Source organism: Aquarana catesbeiana, linkage group LG10 (assembly GCF_042186555.1).
Source record: "Aquarana catesbeiana isolate 2022-GZ linkage group LG10, ASM4218655v1, whole genome shotgun sequence".
In the NCBI taxonomy this organism is placed as follows: Eukaryota; Metazoa; Chordata; class Amphibia; order Anura; family Ranidae; genus Aquarana; species Aquarana catesbeiana.
Window position 1 is genome coordinate 7566513 of NC_133333.1, and position 12997 is coordinate 7579509.

General features: G+C 49.6%; 2 protein-coding genes across 3 annotated transcripts in view; one reads left to right on the forward strand and one right to left on the reverse strand.

Moving 5' to 3' along the window:
* The window catches only part of RCC2 (regulator of chromosome condensation 2), a gene marked incomplete in the record, with an annotated part of 14350 nt that extends 8502 nt beyond the window's left edge, over positions 1-5848 (forward strand). The window contains 3 exon segments of the mRNA XM_073601566.1: positions 2423-2495; positions 2608-2685; positions 2829-5848. Of these exon segments, the coding sequence (XP_073457667.1) occupies positions 2423-2495; positions 2608-2685; positions 2829-2933 (256 nt within the window).
* Positions 5849-8730: 2882 nt separating this feature from the next.
* Positions 8731-12997, reverse strand: part of LOC141110280 (protein-arginine deiminase type-1-like) — a 45993-nt gene continuing 41726 nt past the window's right edge. For both annotated transcript variants that reach the window (XM_073601568.1, XM_073601567.1), the window contains exons 15-16: positions 12040-12171; positions 8731-9580 (exon numbers count right to left, since the gene is read on the reverse strand). In XM_073601568.1, the coding sequence (XP_073457669.1) occupies positions 9347-9580; positions 12040-12171 (366 nt within the window). In that variant the 3' untranslated portion in view covers positions 8731-9346. The remainder of the gene's footprint in view (positions 9581-12039; positions 12172-12997) is intronic.

A 12997-nucleotide genomic window follows, 5' to 3' on the forward strand; every position in this document is an offset into this window, starting at 1 on the left:
AGGTCTGGATGTTGACCGCTCCTCGGTTTGGGGGTTCCCCAGCACCCCATGTAATTTCCTCTGGTGCCAGCCAGCATAGAAGTGAATGTTTTTCTTATCTTGAAGGCGTGAATTAACCGCTTTTGGACTGCCCACCTGTCATACCCGTGCGTCGCTACCTGCTCCTGGGTTTTGGGGGTGCACATGCATGCTCTTGCTCGGATTGTACACGGGGGAGGGGGGGGCCTGTCAGCAGGTCCCAGCCAATGATTCACGCCCAGGACCTGCTGATCACCTGTGTCCAATCAACACAGAGCTCTGTACAGGGAGAACAATCTGTCGCTGATCACCACCATTAGTAGTGTATAAAAAGAAAAGTTGTAGACGCTATAACTTTCAGGCAAACCAATAAATATACACTTTTTTTTTTTTTTTTTCTAAAGAACATGTAACACGGCACACTTTGGCCAAATTTTATGAAGAATATTTTTCTTTTTTTTTTTTTTTTTTTTTTTATTGGATGTTTTATAGCATATAGAAAAAAAATTTTAAAAAAAAGTTTTTTCCTTTGCTCTTTTATTGAAAGGAAGGGACCCCCCCCCCAAGTGGCGATTAAGTACCACCAAAAGAAAACTCTTATTTGTGTCGGGGGGAAAAAAATGTGTTTGGGTACAGCGTTGCATGACCGCGCAATTGGCAGGGTGTAAAGGTAGAATTGTGTGTTCTCTGTGCAGCAGCCCCCTTCCGCCTCTCTGTAAAATCGAAGTCATTTAGCCAATCAGGAGAGGGAGCCTGGCCCCGTGTCTGGACAATGGGGAAGCTATGACTCGGGTGCCCCCCATAGCAAACTGCTTGCTGTAGGGGGTCGCTCTACAGGAGAGGAGGATGCCAGGATCACAGGAGAGGAGGATCACAGGAGGGGGTGGGGGTGGGCAGGATCACAGGAGAGGGTGGGGGTGGGCAGGATCACAGGAGGGGGTGGGGGGGGCAGGATCACAGGAGGGGGTGGGGGTGGCAGGATCACAGGAGAGGGTGGGGGGGGCAGGATCACAGGAGGGGGTGGGGGGGGGGGCAGGAACACAGAAGGTGGGGGGGGCAGGATCACAGGAGAGGGTGGTGGGGGGGCCAGGATCACAGGAAGTGGGGGGGGGGGGCAGGATCACAGGAAGGGGGGGGCCAGGATCACAGGAAGGGGGGGGCCAGGATCACAGGAAGTGGGGGGGGCAGGATCACAGGAAGTGGGGGGGGGGCCAGGATCACAGGAAGTGGGGGGGCCAGGATCACAGGAAGTGGGGGGGGGGGCAGGATCACAGGAAGGGGGGGGGCCAGGATCACAGGAAGGGGGGGGCCAGGATCACAGGAAGTGTGGGGGGGGCAGGATCACAGGAAGTGTGGGGGGGGGCCAGGATCACAGGAAGTGGGGGGGGGCAGGATCACAGGAAGTGTGGGGGGGGGGCAGGATCACAGGAAGTGTGGGGGGGGGGGCAGGATCACAGGGAAGTGTGGGGGGGGGGGGCAGGATCACAGGAAGTGGGGGGGGGCAGGATCACAGGAAGTGGGGGGGGGGCAGGATCACAGGAAGTGGGGGGGGGGGCAGGATCACAGGAAGTGGGGGGGGGCAGGATCACAGGAAGTGGGGGGGGGGCAGGATCACAGGAAGTGGGGGGCGGGGGGCAGGATCACAGGAGGTTTTGGGGGGGGGCAAGAACACAGGAGGGGGTGGGGCCAAGATTACAGGAGGGGGTGGGGCCAAGATTACAGGAGGGGGGAGGTGGGCAGGCAGGATCACAGGAGGGGGTGGGGCCAAGATTACAGAAGGTGGGGGGGCAGGATCACAGGAGGGGGAGGGGCCAGGATCCGAGAAAAGGAGGATCCAGGCTGCTCTGTGCAAATCCACTGCACAGAGCAGGTAAGTAACGTTTTGTTTGTGGTTTTTTTTTTTTTTTTTTTTTTTTTTTTAAACAAGACTTTTACAATCACTTTAACCTCTTGGCGCTGGCAATCTCCCGGCGCTTTAAGGGGATTACGACGCCAGGAGTCGAGGTGCGGCTTAAGGTCACGTGACCACCGCCGTGATTGGCTGTCACGGTGGTCACGTGGTCCGGCAAACTCCCGATTGGTGAGGTTTCTAGTTGGGGGACGGTAACTTTGCTGGGAGCCGCGCGCTCTCAGCAGAGGTGTATACACAGCAATTCACACAAATATGCGCCCCCCCCCCCCCCCCCCCCTTTGTGCCGAGAGGCCGCATATTTGCAAACGGCCGGCACCAAGGGCGTAGCACAGTGCTAAATAGTAAAAAAAAAAAATAGCCTGGTCATGTAAGGGGGGTAAAATCTTCTGGAGGCCAGGTGGTTAATTTGTTTTTGTTTTTTTTTTTTGGTGTTTCGGTGATTTGCAATGCTTGTATTTTCACTTTTTATTTATTCTTTTTTTTTTTCTGCAGGAAAAGCAGTATTATTGTCGCAGCGGATGAAAGCACGATCAGTTGGGGTCCATCACCGACTTTTGGAGAACTGGTAAGTATCTCTTATTTTTTTTTTCCTTCTCTTTGTGGGTGAGCGGTGTGTTCTCCAGAGCAAGCCGATTTTTCCCTTTTTGTGTTGCTGAATGTTGCTTTCCCTCCCCCAGGGCTACGGAGAAAGTAAAGCCAAATCTTCCACCACGGCTCAGGAAGTGAAGACTCTGGACGGCATTTATTCCGAGCAGGTAAGACAGGATATCCAGTTACCTCCCTTTTTTTTTTTTTTTTTTTTTTTTTTTTTTTTTTTAATTTTTTTAAATTTTTATTTTTTTTTTGTGATGATGCTGCCCCCTGCTGGTGCACTGATTATTTGCATTCCGTCTACCAGGTGGCTATGGGCTACGCTCACACTCTGGTGGTCGCACGTGACGAAAGCGAACAGGACACAGAGCGTCTGAAGAAGCTGCCAGAATACAACCCGCGCACTCTGTGACACCCTCCTTCCTCTCCACAACCCCGCCCCCTCCCCTCCCCCCTCCCTGGTGACCCCCGCGCGGTGCAATAGCGGCCGACTGCCGCACCGACGAGGGGGTAAGGCAGCTGAATCCACCCTGAGGGTACCCGGATATCATTATGCATTCCTTCCCAACTCCTCCTCCCCCGCCCCCCCCCCCCCCTTCCTCCTCTCCTCCACTATCCCAGGAAAAACAAATTGCAGTTCACGCACTTGAACGTGTTTTCTGACGCCGCGTCCCTCGGAAGATGAGAAGGAATCTCCCTCCGGGGCCAAAAAAAAAAAAGAAGAACGCGGTGACCAGATCCTCCCTCCGTCATATGCTGCTTATCTGAATCCTACGCATCTGCCCCCCCTTTTTACAGCAAACTGCCTGACAACCGATGACAACCAGAAATCAGGACGGCTCCGCCTTGACTTTCCGGGAATCCGGTGCCTTTGCCATTGAGCGTTCCTGGCGGCGCCGAGCGGACTCTTTGCTGCACTTCCTGGTGCCTTTTTCTTCCAACGTGTGTGTGTGGTCCGCGGTCACCGCGCCTCACATTTCACTTAAATAACGTGTTACCAGCCTTGTTACAAAGCCGTTTTCGAGCGACATTTTATTTTAGGGTTTTTTTTTTGTTAGAAAGATACAAGAAAAAGGATAAAAAAAAAAAAAAAAAAATTCTGGTTATAGAAAGAGTTGAGTTGATGTTGCCCCACCCTAAAGCATCCGTGACATGAATGGCTACCACTTTGCACCGTGAGGGAACGCCCGGAATGGGGGGGGACTGCTCTGGCTGGGGGCCTGTCGCTCTGTTCTTGGAGAAATTTTGGTGCCCATCCCCTGGCAAATATTAACAGTGCTGCGTCTTCTCTACTATTCTCAGTACCTCTTTGGTTGTCCACTTCACTACCTGCTGGAGGTGGCGGCTTTCTATTGGCTAAATAGGAAAATGGGGATCCTCCCCAGCACACCTTGGTATAGTGATGACCTTCCCTAAAGCAACAGGTCCTTGAAAAATGGATCCTGTGAGGTTTCAAGGGTCGGCTTGTGATGCATGTTGACTTATTCATATAAGGGCTCTGAGAGACACCTGTCCTCTGAACTCTGAGGAGAGACCTGTCCTCTAAGCTCTGAGAGGAGAGACCTGTCCTCTAAGCTCTGAGAGGAGAGACCTGTCCTCCAAGCCCTGAGAGGAGAGACCTGTCCTCCAAGCCCTGAGAGGAGAGACCTGTCCTCCAAGCCCTGAGAGGAGAGACCTGTCCTCCAAGCCCTGAGAGGAGAGACCTGTCCTCCAAGCCCTGAGAGGAGAGACCTGTCCTCCAAGCCCTGAGAGGAGAGACCTGTCCTCCAAGCCCTGAGAGGAGAGACCTGTCCTCCAAGCCCTGAGAGGAGAGACCTGTCCTCCAAGCCCTGAGAGGAGAGACCTGTCCTCCAAGCCCTGAGAGGAGAGACCTGTCCTCCAAGCCCTGAGAGGAGAGACCTGTCCTCCAAGCCCTGAGAGGAGAGACCTGTCCTCCAAGCCCTGAGAGGAGAGACCTGTCCTCCAAGCCCTGAGAGGAGAGACCTGTCCTCCAAGCCCTGAGAGGAGAGACCTGTCCTCCAAGCCCTGAGAGGAGAGACCTGTCCTCCAAGCCCTGAGAGGAGAGACCTGTCCTCCAAGCCCTGAGAGGAGAGACCTGTCCTCCAAGCTCTGAGAGGAGAGACCTGTCCTCCAAGCTCTGAGAGGAGAGACCTGTCCTCCAAGCTCTGAGAGGAGAGACCTGTCCTCCAAGCTCTGAGAGGAGAGACCTGTCCTCCAAGCTCTGAGAGGAGAGACCTGTCCTCCAAGCTCTGAGAGGAGAGACCTGTCCTCCAAGCCCTGAGAGGAGAGACCTGTCCTCCAAGCCCTGAGAGGAGAGACCTGTCCTCCAAGCCCTGAGAGGAGAGACCTGTCCTCCAAGCCCTGAGAGGAGAGACCTGTCCTCCAAGCCCTGAGAGGAGAGACCTGTCCTCCAAGCCCTGAGAGGAGAGACCTGTCCTCCAAGCCCTGAGAGGAGAGACCTGTCCTCCAAGCCCTGAGAGGAGAGACCTGTCCTCCAAGCCCTGAGAGGAGAGACCTGTCCTCCAAGCCCTGAGAGGAGAGACCTGTCCTCCAAGCCCTGAGAGGAGAGACCTGTCCTCCAAGCCCTGAGAGGAGAGACCTGTCCTCCAAGCCCTGAGAGGAGAGACCTGTCCTCCAAGCCCTGAGAGGAGAGACCTGTCCTCCAAGCCCTGAGAGGAGAGACCTGTCCTCCAAGCCCTGAGAGGAGAGACCTGTCCTCCAAGCCCTGAGAGGAGAGACCTGTCCTCCAAATTGAGCCACTTTTTGCTGCGTGCGCATCAACCTCAGCTGTGCGTGGGCAAGCCCATACAAGTTGGAAAAAAATAAATGTGCAGGACTGGGCCCCCTCTGATATCAACAAAGTTGACCACCTCTGGGTTAGAGAGATGTAGAAGGATGAGGGAGGGGTCATATTTACCTGGAGATGAGCCTTTAATTGTCCCACACTGTACAGTAATGCAATAAATGGATGACTTTGGCTCCCCAGCCACAGCAAACCCCCCCCCAACACTCCGCACACTTGTAATCATTCCAGTAGCAGCGCGTCGGTAAGCATACAATTTTTTTTTTTCCAGCGCTGTCTACATTATTAACTTGTACAGATTTGTGTCCCGGAATTGGCCTCCACCAGGACCACCTCATCTTATTTCTGTGGCTTTGCCGCCCCGTCTTCTCTGTCTTCCCACGGTGCTCATGGTATCCTTTTAGTCGCGGGAGGTTACAGGGTCCACGGGGTCGCTGTTTCTTTCTTTTTTGTTTTTCTGGTTTTTATTATTGTTTTATATTTCTCAAGTTGGTTGTTTAAATAAAAAGACGTCTTTGTGTAAAGGCTCTGAGTCCTCTGCTTCTTTTACTGTAGATGATTTATATGGAATAAGATTAAAGTGGTATTACATATAGATATCTCACAAAAGTGAGTACACCCCTCACATTTTTGTAAATCTTTTCTTCTATCTTTTCTATCGTTTCATGTGACAACGCTGAAGAAATGACACTTGTCTACAATGTAAAGTAGTGAGTGTACAGCTTGTAGAACAGTGTAAATTTGCTGTCCCCTCAAAATAACTCAGCACACAGCCATTAATGTCTAAACCACTGGCAACAAAAGTGAGTACACCCCTAAGTGAAAATCTCCAAATTGGGCCCAATTAACCATTTTCCCTCCCCGGTGTCATGTGACTCGTTAGTGTTACAAGGTCTCAGGTGTGAATGGGGAGCAGGTGTGTTCAATTTGGTGTTATGGCTCTCGCTCTCTCATACTGGTCACTGGAAGTTCAACATGACACCTCATGGCAAAGAATTCTCTGAGGATCTGAAAAAAAGAATTGTTGCTCTACATAAAGATATCCTAGGCCAGTGATGGCGAACCTTGGCACCCCAGATGTTTTGGAACTACATTTCCCATGATGCTCCACTACACTGTAGAGTGCATGAGCATCATGGGAAATGTAGTTCCAAAACATCTGGGGTGCCAAGGTTCGCCTTCACTGGCCTAGGCTATAAGAAGATTGCCAAGACCCTGAAACTGAACTGCAGCACGGTGGCCAAGACCATACAGCGGTATAACTGGACAGGGTCCACTCAGAACAGGCCTCGCCATGGTCCACCAAAGAAGTTGAGTGCACGTGCTCAGCGTCCTATCCAGAGGTTGTCTTTGGGAAATAGACGTATGAGTGCTGCCAGCATTGCTGCAGTGGTTGAGTTGGTCTGCATGGCTGTCTTCCCAGAAGGAAGCCTCTTCTAAAGATGATGCACAAGAAAGACCGCAAACAGTTTGTGGAAGACAAGCAGACTAAGGACATGGATTACTGTGGTCTGATGAGATCAAGATAAACTTATTTGGTTCAGATGGTGACAAGCGTGTGTGGGGGCAACCAGGTGAGGAGGACAAAGACAAGTGTGTCTTGCCTACAGTCAAACATGGTGGTGGGAGTGTCATGGTTTGGGGCTGCATGAGTGCTGCCGGCACTGGGGAGCTACAGATCATTGAGGGAACCATGAATGCCAACATGTACTGTGATATACTGAAGCAGAGCATGATCCTCTCCCTTCAGAGACTGGGCTGCAGGACAGTATTCCAACATGATAACCACCCCAAACACACCTCCAAGACCACCACTGCCTTGCTAAAGAAGCTGAGGGTAAAGGTGATGGATTGGCCAAGCATGTCTCCAGACCTAAACCCTATTGAGCATCTGTGGGACATCCTCAAACAGGAAGGTGGAGGAGCGCAAGGTCTCTAACATCCATCAGCTACGTGATGTCATCATGGAGGAGGGGAAGAGGACTCCAGTGACAACCTGTGAAGCTCTGGTGACCTCCATGCCCAAGAGGGTGAAGGCAGTGCTGGAAAATAATGGTGACCACACAAAATACTGACACTTTGGGCCCAATTTGGACATTTTCACTTAGGGGTGTACTCACTTTTGTTGCCAGCGGTTTAGACATTATTGGCTGTGTGTTGAGTTATTTTGAGGGGACAGCAAATTTACACTGTTATACAAGCTGTACACTCACTACTTTACATTGTAGACAAGTGTCATTTCTTCAGTGTTGTCACATGAAAAGATAGAAGAAAAGATTTACACAAATGTGACTGAGGGGTGTACTTACTTTTGTGAGATACTGTGTGTGTGTGTGTGTGTGTGTGTGTGTGTGTGTGTATATATATATGTGTGTGTGTGTATATGTATATATATAATATATATACACACCGTATTTACCGGCGTATAACACGCACCCCAATTTAGGAGGGAATTTTAAGGGAAAAAAAACTTTTAGGAGGGAAGTTGAAGGAAAAAAAACTTACATTTAAATGCCCATCATTGCAGCCATGTCAGTGCAGCCTTGTTAGTGCAGCCATGTCAGTGCAGCCTTGTCAGTACAGCCATGTCAGTGCAGCCTTTCCCCAGTGCAGCCTTTCACAGTGCAGCCTTCGATCCCCTGTCCTGAGCTTTAAAATCGCCGACCGCGATTTGAAAATGGCGCCACCGGCGCCGAAATACACCGAGCCGGTCCTCGGCTCTTTCCGGCGGCTCTCGTTCACTTTCGGCTCCACTCGTAGTCCCGAGCGGAGCTATCCGAACCTAGCCGAGTAGGTTCGGATAGCTCCGCTCGGGACTACGAGTGGAGCCGAAAGTAAACGAGAGCCGCCGGAAAGAGCCGAGGACCGGCTCGGTGTATTTCGGCGCCGGCGGCGCCATTTTCAAATCGCGGTCGGCGATTTTAGAATTGTGACAGCTCGGGATCGCAGGGGATCGGCGTATAACACGCACCTGCGACTTTCCCCTGATTTTAAGGGGAAAAAAGTGCGTGTTATACGCCGATAAATACGGTATATAACCTTGTGGTCACTGAGGCATATTTAAAGTCCCAGTGATATTATTGTTATTTTAGGGATGATGCCTTTCATGGTGTGGTAATATACATAACACCTCACTCCCATACCTATACCTTTTGGGTTTATTTTTTATCTGTAATTTAGCTCCAGCTATAATGCGTTGCGTCTTCTGCCCTGTTTCTGTTGCTGGGGATTTTTTCCCTTTTCTACCCCCCTTCCCCCTTTATTCCCTCCCCCTTCCTTTTTTTGTCTCACCTTCCTCCTCCTTTCCCCTTTTTCCCCCTCCCCCCCCCCCCCCTTTTTCCTTCTCACCCCAAACCCCCCCCCCCCGTTGTCAGGATGGTGTAGACCAAATTAAGAAACAAGGGAAAACTTCTCCAAGTAAGGTTTTAATTTAGATTTACTAAGATACAAATGCAATGGTAAATGCAAAATCTACATTTTGGTGCGACAAGAAACTCCCACCAATCTTATAAATAACTCGGGTAATCTTTTAAGGTAGTTGAGCTTCGGAGAAGCAGCAATTATGGATACTTTTCGTAGCTCTGCTAAAAATGACGCCATTGTGTGATCGGCCATTTGAAACTTTTTTGTAATCTTTGTTGTCTTGTCTCAACTTGCCAAAGTAACCGCGACGTTGAAAATCACCCGTGGAGGCCAAGCCTTGATTCACAGCTTTTCCTAAACCGTTCCTCTGTAATAACATTGTTGTTAGGCTTCATGTGACCCCTTCAAACTCCCTGTTTCCAGCACAAAGTAGGCACCAAACGAAAAGCCACTGTCCAAAAAGTGCGTATACATTGCAGATCCAGTTCTTGGTCTACAGACCACATAACCTTGTAGAGGTCGCCAAATTGAGGATAAAAGATTCTTAACAGTTCTTTGTTAGGTTGCATTGAGGTTCCGTGCGTCTTCCACGTCGCAGTTCTGTCGATTTGTTGGCGGAAGCCGCGTCAAGTTGCATCTCAGGCTGAAAGGGGGGTGTGTTAAGGCTCGCAGTGCCACCACTTGAAGTTGAACGGTTTCCTGACCACGTTGGTGCCGCAGTGGATCTCTCCCAAGTACTTGTGGTAAGAGGCAAAGTCGTCCAGGAAGTGGCAGGTTAGTCCCAGTGGTTCCAGCAGAGACTGGACCTTCTCCTCCAAGCAGCATTTCCCATTAATCTTCGGCCCGAATGGCTTAGGAATTCCAAGGTGGTTTCCAAGGACCAGCATGTTGACCTTCAGAAGGAAAAAGAAAAACAGTTTAGGTTGAAGGATATATGTTTTTGATAGCCAAGCGGCAGACTTGGGATGAATGGATGTGGAATATGGAAAGCGATGACAGTCTTGGAGGCACGTTTGGCTTGTAGTCTTAAAGTGTCACTAAACCTACATCATAAAAAAACTCTCAAATGGTGTATCCCATGCTGAATATATTACTCGCTCAGTTACTATGAGATTCATTTTCTCTATTCTGCAAAAATCCTGGTTGATCCTGCTGGTCTCTATCTCCCCCTTCTGTCCATGTCCCCAATTCAATTCAGTTAGGAATTTTGCAGCTGTGGTGGCAACTCTGCACATGCTCAGTTTCAGTTTTCCTTTTCTGGGGTCCCCTAGCGGCTCTCGCGCCTCCCCACATCAGTTAACCCCCTAGGAGAGGCGCTCTCCTGGGGGGTTACCTTGTGGGCGCATGCCCGATTCCATCATTTGCGTCAATAGACACGAATGCTGGACTCGGGTCCCTCATTGGATTTGATTGACAGTAGCGGGAGCCAATGGCTGCGCTGCTATCAATCTATCCAATCAAGTGCCGAGAACCCCCTGGGCAGAGGGACAGCGCTTCCTCGCCTCCAGGGCTCAGGTAAGTAAAACGGGGGGGGCGGTGACTGACAGAAGTTTTTTCACCTTAATGCATAGGATGCATTAAGGTAAAAAAAAAAAAACAGGAGGGTTACAACCCCTTTAACGCAACGGGGGCAGTACATTACATGTAGATTGATGGAGGCTTTGTCTCCCTCTTATTCTAAGACACAGGCTGGAGGGGCGTGATGTTGGCAGAAAACAGGGGAGAGGCAAGAAATGAGATAACGCGGGATGTGCTGAACACAAGGAGATAGAAGGAGGTGGCCTTTGTAACACAAGAAGACCTGGGTAGAAGGAACAAGAGATCTTCACAAGATCAAACTTAACCTAAAGTTGATGCTAAATCTATACCACGAGATAGCCCGATTTCTGCAATCATTCAAAAAGCCCGATGACCTGGTTGCCTACAGCGATTGTGAAGTTGCTATAACCCAAGCTAAGTGACTTTTTTTTTTTAAGTGTATCCAGTTAGCATGTTGACAGCTGTCAATGCTCATTTGCAAGGAAGGTTAGGTAGCTTGTGCATGTGTGTGGTATCTGTAATACTCTCTATTGTGTTTCTATTATTTGAAGTAGTTTTGTATGTACAGTATTCCTGTTTGGTAAAAGCACATTAATACACTACAGGGGTTTCTACCTCCCTTGCTTTACCGCAAAGTAATCTAAAAAGATACAAAGTAAAATGGATGAGCATAGCACAATGAAGATCTGAAGATTTCTCAGCACTTGGGTAGATGTAGCTATGATATGTAGGTATAGGCAGGTCACGTGTGAAGTGGACAACAAGGACTTTGCCAAGCACCAGCCATGGTCCTGTCACTTGCCAACCTTGCATCAGTTCTGTCCTCGTGCAGAATGGAAACATTTGTTTTGGATAAATTCGCTATGTTACAAATTTAGTTTCATTTATTATTTTCTATCGAATTCCACATTTCTGGAACTATCCGTATTGGTTGAAAAATGATGGTTGGTATTCTGTATGAAGAATAGCTGGTTGTTAAGGAGCGGGCCAGGAAGCGGACTGCCGCACTCTTAACAAATGATGACTCAGCTGTCAGCGGGCTTCCCCACTGACAGCTGAAATGTAAAAAAAAAAATGCCGGCAATGAAAAATTCAGAAAAAAAAAACAGCGCGAAGTCCCCCCCCCCCAATCCATACCAAGCCCGTCAGGTCTGATATGGATTTTAAGGGAAACCCCACGCCAAAATAATATTAAAAAAAAGGTCCCCCCTCAAAATCCATCCCAGATCCTTATCTAAGCATGAAGACCGGCAGGCCAGGAAAGTCTGGGGGGGGCGACGAGCAATTGTTGCTGGGGACAAGGGCCTCTTCCCCACAACCCTGGACAATGGTTGTGGGGGGTCTGGGGGGCTTATCAGAATCTGGGAACCCCTTTTAACAAGGGGAAAACCCAGATCCCAGCCTCCCCTCCTATGTGAATGAGTATGGGGTACAGTACTTTACCTCTAACCATTTACTAAAAAAGTGAGTAAAGACACAACACAAATTTTTGACAAGTCCTTTATTTGCCACCACCTCTGGACCTGAAAATAAGGAACTCTCCGGTCTCGTCGAAGGCTCCTGCCCTCGACGCCGTCTGACATTTCTTAAATAACGGAGGGGTGGAGTCACCCGATGACATAATCGGGTGACCCTGCCTCCTTGTGACATCATTGAGTCAGCATGCCCCGGTCGATGACGTCACAAGAAGGCTAAAAATTTGTCCGCATTTATATTCGGACCAAAGCAAATTGCATGTGTTTAACCTCAGCTGCCCAAAGTGTGCTGCTAATCGCCTGCGTCTTCTACTACTGCACTGAGTACCGGCACTCACCATATCCGGGAAAAAGGACTCGGCGTCCTTCTTGGGGGTGTCACATTTGTAGAGTATTGGAATATCAATGATGTCGGCTTCGATTAGCCCCAGTTTGTTCTTCATTATCTGCCTGTTTATATCAATGCACTCCTAAAGCAGGAAAAGGCAAAAAAAAAAAAAAAAGGTTGGTGGAGACCTCGCACACCGCACATCCCAACTTTCCCCATTTTATGGAATGATGTGATGAAAAGTCTGACTACAGAGAAGCCATGTCTTGGCGGTGTTCACAAATGTCAGCCCCTTGCCGAAGCCTTGCTAAAAAAAGTTACAATGTACAGTCTGATCACTGGGGGAGAGGAGACTGAGGAAATGCTTCTTCCTGCCTGCAGCAGACTGATGACATCATCTAAGCCTATACAAAGACACTGGGGAAGGAGAGACTGAGGAAATGCTTCTTCCTGCCTCCAGCAGACTGATGACGTCATCTATGCCTAGACAAAGACACTGGGGGAGGGGAGACTGAGGAAATGCTTCCTCCTGCCTACAGCAGACTGCCTAGGCTGTGATGATGTCATCAGTCTGCTGTAGGCAGGACGAAGCATTTCCTCAGTCTCCCCTCCCCCAGTGTCTTTGTCTAGGCATAGATGATGTCATCAGTCTGCTGGAGGCAGGAAGAAGCATTTCCTCAATCTCCCCTTGCCCAGTGACTTTGCCTAGGCTGTGATGATGTCATCAAAGTCACTGGGCAAGGGGAGACTGAGGAAATGCTTTCTCCTGCCTACAGCAGACTAATGACATCATCTTAGCCTAGGCAAAGTCACTGGACTGGACCCCAAGGATGGCTTTTTTAAGGGTGAAAGGTGGAACTTTTTGGAAAAATGAAACTGCTGCTGTATATTGTGATGTGCAGTTTTTTTTGTCAGAACATAGGTGTAGGAACTGCCCCTTCAGGCTTACCCCTTGTCTCTGGCCCTAC